General features: G+C 48.4%; 1 protein-coding gene across 15 annotated transcripts in view; it reads right to left on the reverse strand.

Moving 5' to 3' along the window:
• Positions 1 to 177: 177 nt before the first annotated feature.
• Gramd1b (GRAM domain containing 1B) overlaps positions 178 to 18,462 on the reverse strand; it is a 180,844-nt gene continuing 162,559 nt past the window's right edge. For 13 of the 15 annotated variants that reach the window (XM_085844538.1, XM_085844537.1, XM_085844536.1 and 10 more), the window contains 12 exons: positions 18,042 to 18,157; positions 16,192 to 16,348; positions 14,936 to 15,125; positions 14,499 to 14,642; positions 13,399 to 13,517; positions 12,991 to 13,133; positions 11,719 to 11,822; positions 10,966 to 11,169; positions 10,147 to 10,237; positions 6,635 to 6,742; positions 6,250 to 6,367; positions 178 to 5,000 (listed from right to left, as the gene is read on the reverse strand). In XM_085844538.1, the coding sequence (XP_085700664.1) occupies positions 4,911 to 5,000; positions 6,250 to 6,367; positions 6,635 to 6,742; positions 10,147 to 10,237; positions 10,966 to 11,169; positions 11,719 to 11,822; positions 12,991 to 13,133; positions 13,399 to 13,517; positions 14,499 to 14,642; positions 14,936 to 15,125; positions 16,192 to 16,348; positions 18,042 to 18,157 (1,584 nt within the window). In that variant the 3' untranslated portion in view covers positions 178 to 4,910. The remainder of the gene's footprint in view (positions 5,001 to 6,249; positions 6,368 to 6,634; positions 6,743 to 10,146; positions 10,238 to 10,965; positions 11,170 to 11,718; positions 11,823 to 12,990; positions 13,134 to 13,398; positions 13,518 to 14,498; positions 14,643 to 14,935; positions 15,126 to 16,191; positions 16,349 to 18,041; positions 18,158 to 18,462) is intronic. The other 2 variants (XM_029482064.2, XM_085844534.1) reach the window with 2 other exon arrangements.

The following is an 18,462-nucleotide window of genomic DNA, read 5'->3' on the forward strand; positions in this document are numbered from 1 at the left end:
TAGTTATGCCACCTCTCTTCCTGAAATGGGAGGTCTGTGTGGGCCACACTTCAGTATGCTCATGCCTTCGGGACTTGCTGTGAGCATATCTAAGGATACCAGAAATACTGGGGATGAAGAACACCGATGGACCAAGCAATAAGCACACACACACACCATTTATTATTTGTAATTCAATACTTTTTTTTCCTTTAATTCATACTGGACTTCCATGGCTCTAGCTACTTTACATTAAGATTTGGCTGGATAGCCTTGTGTGTTTCTAGGTACTAGCAATAAGGTTTCAGACCTTGCGCACAGCGCCAGGCAAAGTACAGTTAAAGATCCAAATACAGACGGCCAGACAACTCAACTGCAACCAACCCGTGTTCTTTCCCACTTGTGGCCCAGTGCAGGTGTTGGGTGCTGCTCCCTCTGCCTCACCCGACTCTACCCCATGTCAGGATTACCCAGGGGGCCACTATGGCCTCTGATCCATCCCTCCCCACCTCAGAATGTAGGTTGAGTGGGGTCGGGGGGGGAAAGCACCATGGGTTTGGGAAGATGGTCTGGTCCATACAGAGAGTGGTCTGGCCCTAGAGTGCAAGGTATGGAGATGTGGGGCGCCACACATTCTTGTTGGCAAAAGTGACTGTTTTACTGTGCAGTCTCTGCGCACAACACAGAAGCCCAGGGCCAACTCCCCAGACAGTCTGATGTCCTGCCTGGAGCAAGGGCCGCCATTTTGCTTCGGAGGTGTCTGATTGTATGGAGAGAAGCAAGGAGGACCAAAGGGCAGAGATGGCAATGTCCATTATGCATTCACATGCTGGGGTAGATCGTCTGGCATCAGCAAATCTTGGCAGGTAAGTGCTTCTCAACGGCAGCCAAGGCTCCAATCCGGGCTCCCAGGCCTGCTGAGGACCTCTCCAAGTCACAAGACCCCTGAGCTGTTGTTGCAGGGCACATCAGAACAGGGAGCTGGCTGAGCCCATCACAATGGCTGGAGCAGGAGTGAGGTAACAAGGCTGGGCAGAGAGGCGGGAGAGGGAGCTCTCTACACCATGTGCAAATTCCTGCTTCGTATCAGGAATGTAGGGATGTTGAAAGATTGTCTTCCAGAAAACACTCCTCTGGGATCCAAATGCATCCTCTGGAAGAAGACTTGGAGATGGAAGGGAGTGGGGCCAGCCTGCTGGAGGATGGGGGGAAGGGCGTGGGATCGGGGTGGACGAAGGTCAAGGATGGCAAAGGTAAAATGGGAGTGATTGCCCCATAGCTCAGATATGGGGATGGGGTTGGGGGAAGGGAGAGAGTCCTGGAGTGGGTAGGCAGAGTCCAGGTGTGTAGGAAGGGCCATCACAGCCCTGCCACCTGGGGGAAGAGAGAAGATTGCTATTTCTCCTTGGCCCTAACGACCAGGGCTGGCTTTGGCTGCCCTGCAGAGCTAAGAAGTGGGATGGTATGGCACAGAAAGGACCCTTCTGGGAGCACAAATAGTCCAGAAAGTGTCTTCCCTTTGCCAGTCATTTCCCCAACACCTCATCCTAACAGATGCAGTCTATGAGAAGAGTAAGCCAGTGCCAGCATAGGGGAGGAGCTATGGACAAGTAGAGAATCCACTTGTGGCAAATTCCTCTTGAGGTTCCCTGGTGCTCCTCACTCCTTGATGCCCGTGCCCTAACACAAGCCAAGGATTTTAGCAATGGTTTCATAATTTATTCAAATTGCGACAGGGGTTTGGCTGAGAAAAACAGAAGTTCTAGAACTGGGAATGGCTTCTTCAGATCGTCTCCTCCATCAGTGAGGAGTATGGATAGTAGAAAGGATTCACAGTGCCTGGAGATGGAAGATGGGCTCGGGCCAAAAGGATGCTCTTCTTGCTGTTACCCTCTAAGCATAAACCAATTCCATGTAAAACTATGCCAAAGGAAGGAAGGAAGTGTTCTCGTGCTCATGCTGAGCAAGACTGTCCCTGCCACTGGAAGCCCCAAGACCTTCTAGCCAAGAACAAAGTTTATCTGCCCTGGAAGGACATCTTCCAAGACTGGAAACTCCCCATCTCGCTCATCTCTGGCCTACCCTCCAAATCAAGGTCAAACCTAGATACCACATTAAAGGTCATTTACTTCAGCTCTTTCCTGTTAACACTTGGATCCGGAAGCTTGGTGTCAGGGACTTATCTAAAGCCACATGACTTTTGCACTAACATGGCCAGGGACTCAAGCCCAAATCTCTCAAAGTGCAGTAAAAAAACATTCAAATACCTTGCCACACAAATCCTCACAGAAGATCAAACTATACTTACATCTACAATAAGTGAACAAAACTTGCCAGCTGGACGAAGTAACCAAAAGCCAGCTAGGTTCCATGCCCTCCTGTGGACAACGAGCTGCTTGCCAGGCTATTGTCCAGGGTACTTTGGCTGCAGGGGGTGAATTCCCAATCCTTTCACAAAGTATGGATGAAGGGAAAGAAAGATTTTTTTTTTTCTGAGAATAAACTGATATTTTGGTTTCTTCCAGGTGTAAAAACCCAAGCTAATGCTAAGACAGAAGGAACGCACAAGAAAGCCATCATTCTTGGGGGCTATTCTTCATTTACATATATCATCTGGGTTCACTGGATGACAGGACAAATTAGGTGCTCTCCTCCTCTAAATGATACTGCAGGTCAACGAACAGCAGTTCTCGGTGGTTAGGGCCACTTCTGTTACTTTATTTTGTCCCCTAACTCTCATCCCCCACAATGAACACTTCTGAAATTGTTTTAAAAGATCACAGTTACCTTAACAATTAAACCTAGTAAAGAACTACATATGCAATAAATCTGAGAATTTCCAATTTTGCTTTCAAAAAGCTTTCTGGGAATGCTTCTGGCTATTCCAAGAAGAAACTGCCTAGCTCCCTGGACCATCCTCCCTTCTTTGACTTGGGACTTGACTGTCACCAGCAACTCTCAAAACAACCAAATGACAATCAAGTGGTCTTTGGGCCTTGTCTACTCCAGAGGAACAAATGAATCCATTCCTTCCCCCTGCTTTCCCAGAAGAGTGCTAGAAACGCTCACTAACCATAGGAGCCTTCTCCTCCCTCCATCAGAAGATGATCTGGAAATATTCAAGAAATACCAACACCTGTTTCTTCAGGGCAATGAAACATCGATGCCTTTCTTTCACTACCCAAAATGGAATGTTCAGACAATTCTAAGAGGAGAATGTAACTTTTTCTCTGGTGTAGCTAATCAGAGCCATCTTGCTTCCTCTGTACTAATGCTCTAGGAAATCCAGGTTTCCTTCCTCAGAAGCCCTGGAAAAGCAGCAAGCTTAAAGAAGCTTTCATGCCAACCTGGCAGCAATCTTTACTACCATGGATCTCTAAGAACTCTGCCAGGGCCTGGCAGGATTCCTTGAACCATCAGATGGAAGAAAAAGCAGTAGTCACTTGTAAGGGAGGGTGATGGATCTGCCCAGAAGGACCTCTTGAGATCAGATAAAACCCGAGTCCTGATGGGCTAACATTAAGAAGGCCCTGGATGGTTCAAGATCCCAACGTAGCATCTGCTTTTAATTTCTTGGTGGCTTTCTATCTCACTAGGGCCAAAGACGATAAAGAGATTTGTACACATACCTTCAGAAACCCACTACCAAACCTGAGAAACTTAGAACTGAGGTGGCCTCTGTGGGGGCCGGGTTCTAGTTGGTCTTTTCCTGACCAAACATATGCATCTATGCCAAATCCTCCCTTTAGTGACACACAGTGGCACAGAGCTGCCTCTATTGCTAATGCTGGTTCCTTACCAAGAGTTAATGATGCTGTTAGCCCTCTAAGTGGCTTGGCGACTATGCTCACTCCTCACATAGGATTCTGGGCTAGCCCTGCAATCCATGTTTCTAGATCGTTCTCTGTCTCCCAAAGCCCTGAGGGACTAGGATACCCTGACTTATCCTGGACATCAAACTCACAGATCAAAGAGAAAGAATTAGAGCCACAGACCTGACTTGCTTCCACTGAGAGGTTGTTGTTTTGTTTTTGAAACAAGGTCAAAAAGGCTCCACCCTGGCTAAGAAACAATGTGCTCTTAGGGCACACAGAAACAACAGGATTTTAGGCACTAAAAAGTGACCCTTCCCCCAGATCCAGCCTGGGAGAAGACCAGAGAGAAAGGGAGTGGGTGAATAAGGGATTCCCAGCCCTTGTTGGGTCCACAACCTACTCAGGAGAGAAGAAGGTGTGTGGGAGTGGGGAGCGTGGCTGAGGAAGAACTCCCTTAGGATGCCAGAGCTCAGGAGCCTGCAGCCCCGCAGCCCAGGCCTACAAACGCAGCCTCTGTCACAGTCCTCGCCACCTGGATTTCAGTGTGGTCCTAACCAATGGCCTCCTGAGGGACTTTGAATGGGGCTCCTGCCTGCTCCATTCTTTCTGTTCCCAAGGGAAGGCCTGGGGAAGCACTGGGTGGGGGTGGGTGCGGTTGGAGGAAAACAGGTTCTCTTATTCTAGAGACAAATTAAAAGGGGGTTAGGAAATGAAGCACCTTAAGCAATGCCCTCTTGAAACAACGATGTTGAAGACGACAAAAGTCTTCACAGGCATAAACTTTGGCTCAGCCACATTCCCCTTCTAAGGGCCAAGAATGGCCGGCAAGGGAAGGAATGAGGAACAGAAAAGTGGGAGGAGGATCAGGGGAGGTTGGTGCTGAGAGGTGGTCCCTGCCCTCCTCGGTCCCTCCACCGTGGAGGGGAAACGCTGCTCTGGCCGGCACAGGGGGCGGGAGTTCCCGCTCCTTCTCCCTGGTACATAGGCATTATCTCTGTTTTTAAAATCTGTATATAATATATATTTATATTCTGTATATATATATTTATATATATTTATAGGGTCTATGTACATGTATTGCACAGGCCTCTTGTAGCCACCCCTGGTCCTGCCTTGTCAATGATAGCGGTTCCTCTTCTCGTCGCTCTCAGCTGTGTAGTCTCGGGACCTGATACCATTCTGAAGATTGATAAGGGAGTCCTTCATCTGTAAGACAGTGTTCTCAGTGAGTCTCCACAGAGCTGCAGCTGCCACACCCACCTGCGGCCCATCCCTGACCATGTCAGAGCCCACAGACGATAAGTCTATAAAGAACGGGAGGTTCTCAGGGGCCTAAGCCTAAGATAGAAAGGGGTCAGCCAGTCCAGCATGTGGGAACATCTGGGGCTTAGTTATTAGTATATCAGCAAATTACAAGCATCCAGTTTCTCTAAGGAGCCACCTTGAACTATTACTTACTTGGCTTTTATCCTGAAGATACTTTCTGCCTATCTTTCTCCTGGCCTTGGATGTTTTCCAACTTTCCTCACTCCAATTTCACCCAGTTGGAAAGTCCAGAAACAAAATCAACTTTCTACAGTCATAACCGCCCTTTCCTCCCAGCCTCTCAGACATTTAGGGGTTCTTTAACTTCATATTTCTTGGGAATAAAACCATTCTGTTCTTCCCAGACAAATACAGTGGTGTTAAGCAGAGAGAAAGGTGGTTTGTAACAGAAAATTAATACTTTGGGGTCATGGGATGAGGTTCAAAAGGGTTAGCTTCAATTGGAGGATCTTCAAATGGTTCAGCACATAGCAGCTCGAGTAAGCTATTGTATTATAATGACATCATCACAGAGCAGCTCGAGTAAGCTACTGTGTTATAATGATATCATCACAGAGCAGCTCAAGTAAGCTACTCTCTTATATCAGGGTAGCATCTCCATCCTTCTGCACTGAGAACTCTCAGTCTGTCTGCCTCATCTACTATTTTGATTTCTCTGGCTCTTCTAAATCTGCTCTTCAGGTAGGAAAAGGCCCATTTCTATGCATGGTGAGTGTGTGTGTGTGTGTGTGTAGGTCAAAAGACAACTTGCAGAAGTCTCTCTTTCCACCTGGAGATAAAACTCAGGTTGCCAGGTTTGGTGGCAAGCACCTTTAACAGCTGAATGCCAGAGAAATTTTGACATACGTATCCTCTGGGAAGACAAATCACTATATAGGTTTTTTTTTTCTGTGAAAGAGTCTGTCCTACATCCTTCTGACTATTTATGTACCTCTTAGTTATTGTTTTGGAGGAATTCCTAAGTTTCTAATACTTCATTGAGGAACAGCTTTAAAAGCAGATCAGAGGACGGGCTGGAAGGGCCGGAATAATCATACAAAGGAGGAGGCTGTCGGCATATGGTGGCATCTCTCAGGACTGACAGAAAGGAGCTCAGGCTCCCAAAGATGACGGACGGTGGGCGTCTCACCTGGTCAAGGAGCATCACTGAGGATTTGATGATTTCCCTCCACTTCTGGAGCTCGGTGTCGTGGTACTTCTGTTGGGATTCTAATAGCTGGGCCCATTCTGTCTGAGACTGGGGTAACCTGAAGGGGAGAAGAAGGTATCCAGCAACTGCAGCTAGGCTCAGTGGGCTGGTCTCTACTGACACCCCAAAGGACAGAGTCACGTCAAAGTGCTTTCATTTCTGCTCACTATCCCAGGGCCCCAACTGCCCAGAAACTCTAAGGACAGATGTGTAGAGATGAACCATAGGCTCATCTCAAGGGGGTATCTTTGAGCGCAGGCAATGGAGCAGTCCCAGACAACTGTGTGAGGTTAAGGTGGAAACAAAGAAGTCAGGCTCATGTTACCTTTCCTGGAGCCTGAGACCCTGCCAGGCAGTGAGGGTCTGGGTGGTGTATTCCAGCATCCACAGCTTGTAGAAGAGCATCATGTTAAGGACGACCAGCAGCACCAGACTGGGAGAGAAACAGGGAAAAGCAAGACCAGTGAGAAGGAATCTGGGCCAGGGATCTCCCCACACCTACCCATGAGGCCACATTGACTACCAGCTGGGCCGACCCAAGCATGACAGAGACGGGGTGAGGAAGCTGAAGGGGTGTGTAGCAATGGTTGGAGAAAGAAGAGCAACCTAGTCTACGGGGTCAGTGACAGAACAAGAGGGCCATGGAGAGGGATATAAGCAAACGTATTGAAGGCTCTGGAAGGGAAGCCACAGGCACTTGACTCTGGGCGCCTGAGGGAGGATGGCATGGGGGAGGGGGAAAGCACTGAGGGTAAAGGGAGGAGCCATAGAGCTGATACCTGAAACAGATCCTAATGGGAGCAAGGAAGAAAAACGGGGAGGAGGCAGAGGTTAGAAATGGGAGTGTGAGGAAGGAGGGGGATGCACTTCAATGGAGACAGAGAGAAAGTGAACATCTATAAGAAACACACACACACACACACACACACAGCAAAGGCACAACAGACAAGGAGGCCAGGCAAGGAAGGATGGAGGGAAAGTGGCTGCGGATGCTTAGCTTTGTAATGGGTACTAAATCAAGAGAGGGCCCTATCAACCCAAGGTCATGCGACACCTGAAGGGCTAGACTGAAGGAGGAACTGATAAGCCCCACAGGTACTGGAACTCCCCCGAAGCTACAGGGTCCTTCTCCCTGGACTTAGCACTGTCAGAAGGGATCAGAAGCAGGCAGGAGCAAGGATGACAGGGATGGGAGGTTGGAGGATCCCAGGGAAGTGGAGAGTCAAGAAGCTGGGGAAAATTCTCTTCTCTCCATATCAGTGGCTGCCTAGGCCATTCGGGGGGGGGGGGGAAGCTCATGGGATAGAGGGAAAGGGAGAAGACCCAGAGACAGGAAGAGCTGGGGATAAAAGTCTGAGGGCACCACTTACAATATTTTTTTTAACTCCCCAAAGTTTCCCATCTATCCTGAAACTGTTTTCTTATGAGGGACATCAGACTCAACCTACTGGGGTTGTTCTAAAAATAGAAAGGAACAGAATCTTTAGCGGTAGGCCCATGTCAAGAGCTGGTTCTTAATGTGAAAGGATTTGGGAAGGGCAGGTATGCCCAGGAAGAGAGAAGATGGCCAAATTGGGAAGTCAATTCATAGGTGGAAAGTGGGGGCTCGGGGTGGGGGGAGCAACAAAGGAAAGAAATTATACATGATTTAGACTGTGTCTTAGACTGTTCAAACTCAGGGTCCCACAGTAATGTCCGAGGCCTTATGTTTCTCCAGCACTATGGATGGAAGTGTCCCTTCATCTGTCAGCTGCAAGTCCCTGGGGCTACCCTACATTGTCCATGCAAACAGTCAAGGCTATCGCCTAACTGCGTTAGTACGGCTGAATCACCCGAATGCCCACCTCCTCAGCACGTGCCGCACAGCATACCACCTTACATCCGTGTTTGTGTCTACCATCTTGAATGTTTTAAGTAAAGGGCATGTCCTGTCTGAGGGAAGACGCCCCAGTATGCCAAATAGAGACAAAGAGGTGGCAGGCTGAGTCACCACACGGAGGGTGGGTACTGCCGAGAGCCTGCCAGACACGTGTAAGCTGCGCTGTGTCAGTGTATTCTAAATGCAGGCTATCAGAACCCCAGCCAGGGCTGCACTGTGTCAAGTCAGGAGGCGTGACTACTGGAACCTTACAAAGGTGCACAGTTAGCTGATACCTCTGGGATTTGTCCATTGGAATGGGCCTTCTCTATTGAAGTAAAACTGAGATGCAGAGAGCATGTAAATATAGAACTAACCAAGGTCATAATCTCTTATTTACCAGTGTCTAGTACCTGGTATGGTTCTTATCAGACATGAATTCCATTACAATGGTGTTTTAAGGAGGAGTTTTTATAGTTGTCTCTGTCCTCACTCTTATAATATCATGGTTTCTGATGCTATCATATGTTTTCATGCTATGCCCTCAAGAGTAGCAGGAACCCTTCTCATCTTCCATGGACTTTCTCCTATAAAGAATCAACAGGATAATCTCTGGCTGCACTTCTGCTACACTCAGCATGGACGGTCTCATTTATACCCATGGTCTGACTCTGTCTTCTAAGGGCCAGGTCCATATCAGCAAAGGCTTGTCCTCCTCAGCTAGATAACCTGCTGCAACTCAGACACTTTGGGATTTTGGCATGTCTTCTCTGACAACTTTCAGCCACAGTCCAAATTTCTGTTGCCACAAGTGCCTGTAGTACCTGTAGGCAGCTGGACTTCCTGTGAGACAGAACTAAAGGGTAACTGAGCCTTCCCTCTGTGATCTCTCCTCCCCATTCCGTCCTCTCAGTCTGGTGGGCTCCCTGATGCACATCACTCTAAGCACCCACACTGCTTCCGGTGTTTGTCATCCATTCACCTCACTGCCGCAAGGCTGGTCTAACTGTGCTGCTTGTGAGCTTCCCCCAGAATGTCCTGAGAGGAAGGATGTGCCCTCACAACATCTCTCCAAGGATGCTTCAGGGAGAGGTGCTGAAGGGCCAAAGGAGCAAAACTGACCTAGAGGTGGTCTGGAGCCCTCTAAGTCAAGAAGGGACAGCACACATGTGGGACTTGGCTGTGCCACACGCCCACCTGTGTCATCTACACTCTCACAGATCATTCCCTGCCACAGGAGTGATGACAGGCTGTACCCTGAGCCAAGCAGAAAATCTGTCCTTAGCTGCTCTCAATGCCTCTTGTGCAAATGGTCGAGCATGTCCTGGGCACCGATGACAAGGACTCGCACACCAGACAGCTGTGTTCTCCCTATCTTGGGCCTTCTTTTCTTTTGGCTTCTCATCTTCCTAGCTCAGCTTAGTGTGCGAGCTATCGAACCTATGGTTTTATAATGTCCTGCTAATTATAATTCATCTAGATCGAAATAAGCATCTGCTCTCCCTGGACTGGAAGCATTGATTTTGTCTGGCTACCCTGCCAGTGAGGACTCTGGGTAGGGCTCTCATGCTGGGCACAGGGCAGACACTCAAGAGGACCTCTTATAAATTAATGGGCTCTTCAAACATGCTGAAGCATCTCTGTGTCAGTCAGCGTTTATCTTGAGGATGGATTCTGAGTACCCTGCCTCTCTAACCCACTTGACACTGAGCTCCTAAAAGGCATAGACACTGTCCGTATACGCCATTTTCCCCCTAGAAGGCTAACACACAGGAAGTGCTGAGTACGACACAGAGAAGCAGAAAGGATACCAAAGGACTGGGCAACGGATCCAGCGAAGACTGAAAGACAAGGGAACAAGGAGGAGGGAAGGGGAAAAGGGGAAGCTCATGCTTGGGAGGTGAAGATGATTCCCCTGCACCAGGCAGGGGAGGGACAGTGCTGGAGCCAAGGAGGGAGAGGAACCTGAAGTCTCTTACACACAGCTGATAACCAGCAGCAGCTTGGACACACTTTGTAGGTGAAAACCATCAGGAGTGTCCTCCGGGATGTGCCGTGTCTGCGTGGACCCTGTGAGAGAATAAATAGGCAGTCATGCTCTCCAATTCCACACGTCCTCGTGCTACAGACAGGACACCAGTCAGGCAAGAACACCGGGGAACTATGCAGCAGGCTAGCAGCAACCGTGTGATCACAGTGTCAGCTCTGCAACTCAAGGAGGTAAAGTCTGCAAGGTCAAGGCTTTGGTCAGATAACTACTGAACAAATGAGAAAACGGAGCTATGTGCCTAGACTATAAAGATATTAATTGGCTGGTGAAGACAGGTCAGGGGCAGCAGCTCTGTCCTGGCTTTATAATCAGCTACATGACGTCAAGGCAAGACAGGTAACTTCTTAGTCCATCTAGTTAAGTGCGACATTAATCACAACCATTACATCTAAAATGCTAACAGTAGAGTTCTCTAGTGGTGTTCTCCAGTCCCCAGGCAGTTCTGATGAACTCATGTGCATGTGCAAAGCATGGTTTGTAAAACACCAGCACCATCAGTCTCTAGGTTCCTTAGGGAGGACCAGGTTTCCACAATTGAGAATATACGTGAGAATTCAAAGGGTGGAGTGAGAAGAGGAAGATGTACAAAAGGAGCCCACGCCTGGAGAGCGGCTTGGTGGGTCTGTGAGGGACAAGTGACAAGTTCTACGCAGGGTATCAATCAAGCACGCAGACATGTGCCGTGACAGAGGCACGCAGCTTCATCCTACAGTCCCAATCTACACAACCATCCCCACCTGCAACATACCTGCCACATGCTTGATCCTGTGGCCCACATCTTCATCAGTGGGTGTGGTGACAGGACTCATCACCTCTTCCAGGTGAGGTACCCGCAGGTGGGCATGGGGACGCTTCCTCCTCCGGACTGCTGAAGACTTGCTAGCCTTCTCCTTGGGTGACTGCCTGTGTATCTCAGCCAAGTAGGTACTCTCTGTTTTGGTTAGCTCAGTCTCTGTCAGACACAAAAGGACCATGTCAGAGGCCTATGGCTTTAACCCAACATACTGTCCACTAGAAGCAGCTTTAAACTAGTACCATATTCCTACTACAGACCCTGGGAGGTCAGTCAGGGGGAAGATGACCCTCAGAAAGGCCCATGCCAAAGTATTTTTGAAGCCAAATCGCATTCCAAACCTCTGCACCTCCATGTATATAATTTACGGCATATCACACGCTTGCTAAAACACATGCCCTCAGATCTTTCTCATAATGACTCAATATCACAACATCTCAGGTTCATTTGAGAGGAGGTGAAATTGAAATCACAGCCCCGCTTTAGTGATCTCAAAGCTACATACAGCCTCTTGAAAGATACATTCACAGACATACCAAACTTGATGCTCATTTCAGGAACAGAATTAGGAACCTGGTTAAACTAATTTAGGGTCTCAGCGATCCCCTTATTCTCCATGCTTCCCATTCCCCCAAATGGTGGCCAACAGCTGCACAGGCCAGCAAGGGAACATTTCCATTTAGATGGTTTGAGGACTGTGGCGCCCACCTAAATGGCGGAAGTAGTCCTCCAGTCCACTCCAGAAGTTCTTCTCGATGAACGTTTTCACAAACCCCCAGGGCTGTTTTCGATAGCGGAGCTCTGTGGAGACCCTGAAGAGCAGGCCGTTAAAGACGTGATCAGTCATTCACATGGAGAAAACAGATTTAGAAGCACAGAAGGGCAGAGTATGTTGCTTTGCTGCTACTGCCTTGAACGTATGGGGGGCGGGACAGGGGCAGGTACAGTGTAGGCTCTACAGCCTCCCAGCCAATCAAGAGAAAGTTTATAAACTAAGGTCAACCCCCTTTTAAGTCCAAGTAGGGACACTAGAGCCTCATCACTTGCAACTTCAAGTGTCTTCTCACCTGCCTTGCCTCCATGCTACACACAAGACCTCATCATCACTTCTCTGAGTATTCTCTCTCCTGACCACTGGCCATATCACCACCCACTGCTCTTGCAGTAGCAATGCACTCTACCCTCCCACAGGGAAGCTCAGTTCTTCACCTCTTCCTTGGGCGTGTGAACATCTGTCACTAGTCCGCCCTGCCCCTCCCCTAGGCTTGGAGCCTTCCTACGTTCCCACCCAGCATCTATTTTCCCACATAGAGGATGGACTAGCACCTCCTGCAAAGGTTTAGCTGCCATCCAACCATGATGGTTTTCAAATGGGTGTGTGTGCTGATTGTACATCCTCTACATACTCCTTCTAATGTGGTCCATATCTCTCCCTTCCTCTGAGGAGGCATTATCACATTCCGAGCTAACTATTCATTTGACTGTGATATGAGTAGGCTGAGGACAGAAAGCTGGTTGTACCAGACCAAGATTCCTGCTCTCCAGGAGCTCACTGCCATGGAAACAATAGGCAATCCTAACACATAAGACATGGAACACAGTGAACGGGGTCCTATTGCTAAAGGCTAAGTAAGCTTCAGTACATATTGGGGCATGACTGATCAAGTAATTCTTTCTGATAAATGAGCGTAACTCCATCTTTGGGGGGTTATTCTAAAAAGCCCAACAGATGTAGTTTAAGTTACTACATAGTTCTACATAAAGCATAGAAAACCCAAAAGTAGGGCCTGGTAAAGACCTTCCAAAGAAGACACAGTGTTCAAAGGGACACAAGATGGAGAAGGCAGGCAGGCAGAACAGGAAGGCAAGGAGTCTAGGAAGGCTCCAGGGAGAACACACAGGGAGAGAGTACTCTACCTCCCCTTGTCCCCAAGGTATGGTCTCCCCAACTGCACCGACACAAGCCTTTGCACAGCACACCTGAGTCTGCTCTTGTTCCGGGCCACTCTGGTGAGTGTGTAGCGATTGATGGTGTAGAAGTAGTCATGGTATGGCACATCGTGGGTGAGGACTTCAGCATCTATCACGTAGCATTCACTCTCCTGACTCGCTTTGTACATGGTCTGTGGGTAGGGAAGCACCATGGATGGAAACTGATGAGAAGCCAGGTAGGACCACCGCCTTTCCAAATGACCCCACCCCTGGACACCTGGATGGAAAGTGTGACATCCCTGGAGTTGGCAGCTTCTCAGTTAGCTGGGTGATGCTGCCTCAAGACATAACCAAACCTAGATCCATTGGCGTCTTCCCAAGTAGCACTTTCATCCTTCATGATGTGACAGCATTTCCAAGCACACTCTCGTTTGATTCTTTCTTTTTCCAACTCACCTGTGTCTCCCTGACAGTGGCTGTTTTGGGAGCCAGAGGATTAGTGAGGGTGATAGTGTAGAGAATCACTCGACTCTGGTTTCCATTCTCCTCCTTTTTCCATGGATGGAAGATGATATCTGAGGGTAGACACAAGGTCTAGATTGAGAAGGTGGGGAAGAGCAAACCCTGTTTGTCTGAATTTCTCCATTGAACTCCTCATTCCATGCTGACTCTTGCTTGCTAGACCCCCTCCCCCGGAAGCCCAAGAGGAGTTCGAAAGCTGGGGGAAGTGATGGAGAGGAGGTGGAGTTGGAGCAGAAAGGGGCCCATTGTGGCATTGCGGAAATTCTACACAGAGCTCCAGAATGCTGACTGTTCCGAGGCTGGGGCAGGAGGTCTTGGGGCCACCTGCGGGGGTGCAGGCAACACTGAAGTTACTGTGGTAAGACCATTGGATCCCCAGGGAGTGTGACCCATCCCATGGCCTTAAGGTGCCTCTCTTTCTGAGGGTGCCCTGTTGCCTAGAGCTTTTGCCCCGAGGGCACGACTGGCATCTCTGCCAGGCTATGTTACATCCTTGCTGTGGGAAAAACTGGAGTGAGAGGGAGAATGGACGCAGGAGCCCCCAGAGTGCTAGATATGGATCCTCATTCAGCCCTCCTAGGCTACTTTATACAGGCAGATAAATATACCCTGGAATTCAGATTCCTCACTTGTTAGAGCCAGGAACCCTAAGACTCACAGATGGCACAGCTAAGGACTGAATGAGCCAATGCAGCACACAGACTCATACAGAAGGTACCCCCAAGGAGCAGAACAGCTGCCCTGGAGTAGTCACAGAGCCCTGTGCGGGCAAAGAGCTGACAGGGCCTGCTCACTGGGGAATCTTTGGAGCCTGTTTGACAGAGGGCATATGAAAATCTTCACTACTAGAGACAGAGAGTGACAGAGTAACCTAGATCATCTTTGGCACTATATAAGGGCAGACAAAGGAGCCTGTGACACCGGGGAAAAGAATGGTATAGGGACAAAGGTAGGAAAAAAAGAAGGGGAAGGAGAAAGAGGGACAGTAGAGAAGAGGATGAACAGTCAGGGAGAGATGAGCCCGCAGATCAGACCAGAGAAACGCCGCTGCTCCATGAAATCCCGCAGGAAGGGTGAGTTGGTGAACAGCAGGTCATAGAGTTTGTCCACGCTGAAGTTGAAGACCTCATTCACATACTGTCTTCCACTCAGGTCCTCATAGAAGGCCTGGACCTCTCCTGTACAGAAGAGAGGATGAAGCAGACAGTGACCAAGGAGGAGATTGGAGGCTGTGGTGACATCCTGGGACACCGATATCTCTGAGTCTGACGTGGCTGCTACCACCAAGGGAAGGGTGGCTGGGCTCATGGCTCACTGTGAATGCTTTTGCCTGCATCACTTCTCTTCTCTGAGACCTTAGCTGCTTGGTCTGGGGGACACTCTGAGATCCAGAACTTGGATTTTTGACTCGAGACATGTTGCAAAACGGAGAGGTGAAGGGGGTTCTCCAGACCCGCATTCAGGGGCTCACCTTCATCATGGGTATCTGAAGAATCACTGAGCTCGGTGGGGATATCCTCATTGTCATTGAAGTCCAGTGAAGGGGAGGTCACAGGGGCGATGATCTCGATCTTCTCCCCCATGATGTTGTCAATGGCAAGCTCCTTCTCTAGGGACCCGTCCCCCTCCATCACCTCCTCCTCCAACGGCAAGCCATCAAACTGCAGTGGAATCAAGAATAACCCATCAGGGTTCCCCTCTGTGGATCATCTCTCCAAAGGGAGACCAGCAATCATCCCATTCCCAGCTACATTGCTCAGGAGCTGGGCTAATGTTAGGTGCTAGGACTGTGCTGAGGTGCACAGTAATAGATAGGTACACAGAACTAGCACTCATGCCATTCAAACGGCACACTGATCTATGGGTGGTGCTCCCATTCTAGGTCCTTTCTGGAGCTATACTCCCACTATGCTACTACAATGCCAGGCTGCCTGTAAATAATACCCTTTTCCTAAGCAGCTCAGAGGGCTTCACGGGCACGTCTGGGGCTTCATTCTCCCTTTGGCACCAGAAAGAAATCAATTCTATTTTAATGCTAATCTCAGCAGTAAAACAAAATGAAGGCTTGCCATCGATGTCTTCATTCTAAGGCTGGTTAGCCTGGCCAAATGTGGGATAAAAGGTTCCCTCTTCGGAGAGTCCTTTCCCAAGGAACCCAGCCTCTTCTCGTGGACACATGTCCTAACCCTCTTTCCTTCAGGAAAGTTTTGACTTCTCAAAACAGTGTTCCTGAGGAGAAAGGTTCTCATAGACACTTTCATAGCCTCCATAAATTCTAGCATAGTGGGAAAATAGATTGCAAAGGAACTCAACAAATATCTACGACATAGGTGAATAAGCACTATACTGTCCTACAGTTCCATATTTATGTGTGATTTTGACTTTGGATCAAAGCATGAGGAAAAAAGTAAACCAGGAAAGATATCCAAAAAGAGAGGCTGACTTGGAGTCTACCAAGAGCTACACTATTAGAAGACTTAGAATAGTTTTCATCTCATATATTAAACCAAATCATCTAACCCAAGTGCTGAGATCTAGCTCTAAACCTTTGGAATATACCATAACAGTAAGCGCTCATGAATGCCAGGATGCTACCTTCATCATGGTGACCACAATGGGACCCCTTTCCACTTCCCTTCTCCCGTGGGGCTCTTGTGGGATTAATTAAGCTGGGAGACACTGGCCACTAATCAGGACAGGGATGTGACCAGAGTTTACCACCCATACCGAAACAGGGGCTTCACTGCTTCCCGTAGACGTCAGTGTGCTGTTGGTGATGGACTTCTTGGGCAGCTGTGGGCTGGCATCAGGCTTGGTCTCGATGCTACTTTTGGATGAGCTGTCATTCACTTCATTCTCTTCTATGGGGATCTCCTCACAGTAGCTGGAGAAGACACCCCCATGGGCTCAAGTTAGTCTTTGTGGTGGAGGCCACCAGCCAATCTTAGAACAGGCCCATCTATCAATCTGAAACTATGGGCCTTTCTGCTTCTTTTTTTTTATGATCTTGTACAAACCAACCCCCCAACCCCCGTTGCTTTCCCAAAGCTTCATTCCTGTCTTATTCTATTTCTCCCTATCCAGAAACTTCTATTTGAGAATCCACTTTTTCTAGAACCTTCCTTAGATGTATATCTACCTAAACGTACCAATATCTCATCTTACTCTTCTGTTGGATCCATCCCTTCCCCATCACCTGAACCTAGTATCTGGGCTCTCAGCAAATAGTTCCTGTCTCAAACATCAACTAAGGCTAGATTCTGAGTACAGTACCCCTCACCAGTACTGCCCAAATTATAGATCACAACAAAGTTCTCTTCATTGTGCATCCTGAATGAAGGTGTTACTCTAGAGACACTTCAAGCCACGGTTGCAATCATAACTTATACAGTTGTTGCTGGCTTTAACATCTGACTTGTGCATTCAGTAGCGTCTGCATGCATTACAGCTCCAGGTAAATCATTATGTCCAATTTAGACATCGGCAAATAGAGATTGACAGAGCTAACATGATACGAGTGTGGATGCTGTACCAAGCCAAGGTCTAAGTGCTGTACCCTCTATGGTCCTTCCTTGCTTTTTTACTTCACTGTCTTCTCAAAGCAAGTCTCCACACACCTAACTACTGTCAGTCAACTGACTCTCCCCATCTTTCTAACCTACCTGCAGAAGTTCATACAGTGAGAGCCCCCCACCCTTAACTTCACGCTCTTAGCTTCTAGTGCATGAGACTCTTCTGCCTTCTTAGATGTCCTTTCAAGATCTTTCTCTGCTTCTCCTTCTTGAGTGCTTCTAATCCTAAGACCTTGAATGTCCTTTATGTTCAATTATTTGGAGGACTGAGCTAACCCCATGGTTATCCACGAGTGACTCTAAAGTTTACAGTCCTAGCCCAAACATCTTCATGAACATAAAAGCTAAACTCAGAAGCCTACATGATCTCTCTGCTTGACTTGCAGGCATCCTCATTTGCTTAGAACTAATCTTCAAATCTCAAACTCTTTTGTCTACAATATTCCTCCACCTGTTTGGAACCACTCCATTCTCCCCAACAGTTAAACCAACACACTTTAAACCAACCTGGGATTTGCTTCTGAGCCATCAACAAATCCTTCAAAATACACCAAGAACTTTCAATTACTGTAAGACCTACTGCAACCTTCCTGGTCCAAAACACTACCAACATCTTTCCTCTAAATTATCATCTAGCAACCTTTGAACAGGTTCCCCCTTGTTTTCCACTTGAGTGTATGTCTAACACAGAAGGCAGACTGGTCCTGTTTAGATGCTAAGTCAGAACTTATCAACTGTCTCTTATAAACATACCCATCTCTTTTTTCCTAAAGCCAATTGTCACCTTGGCCAAAAGACTACTAGTTTCTGCTCCCTTGGTTTGCTGGTTTCATCTCTGACCACTTAGATAGCCACATGGTCCAGTTACTGTTCCCTCTGCAAGAAGCACTGGTTCCCTCCAATGCTTCCTATAGGGTGCTACTCCGATACCATTTTCCAAATGATGTCCTCACTGTCATTCTGATCCCCATGTCCTCTGGGAAGTTCACCCAAGGCCGCACTCACCCCATTGTGTTGAAGTCATCATCTGGAGGCACGTAGTCCTCATCATCACTGGTTAGGCCCAGCTCGTTCCCGTAGCACTGGTGGACAAAGTGCCAGAGCTCCTTGGGACATAGGGGCTGTAGGAGATAAGAGCCATGACTCTGATCCTCCCTCCCTCCAGCCCTGCCATTCTGCACAGAAGCTCCAAGCCAGGCTAGCCCCTTGTGGGGAAAGGAGCCAATGGGCTCTCTCCCCGAACTGTATAGAGGGTGTCTCTATGACAACACCATTCACCTCTCTTGTCCCTGTCAGATGTTAATCTCCTGCCTGAAAATGTAGATTACGACAAAGTCAAGGACATGGACCTTCCTGGCCTGTGCCTTCAACAGAGGGATTAACTGGCCCTTTGAGGTTGGGACGCACCCCATCTCTCGCTCCTCCT

The sequence above is a fragment of the Mus caroli genome, unplaced genomic scaffold (assembly GCF_978045245.1).
Source record: "Mus caroli unplaced genomic scaffold, Mus_caroli_1 scaffold_11, whole genome shotgun sequence".
Taxonomy (NCBI): Eukaryota; Metazoa; Chordata; class Mammalia; order Rodentia; family Muridae; genus Mus; species Mus caroli.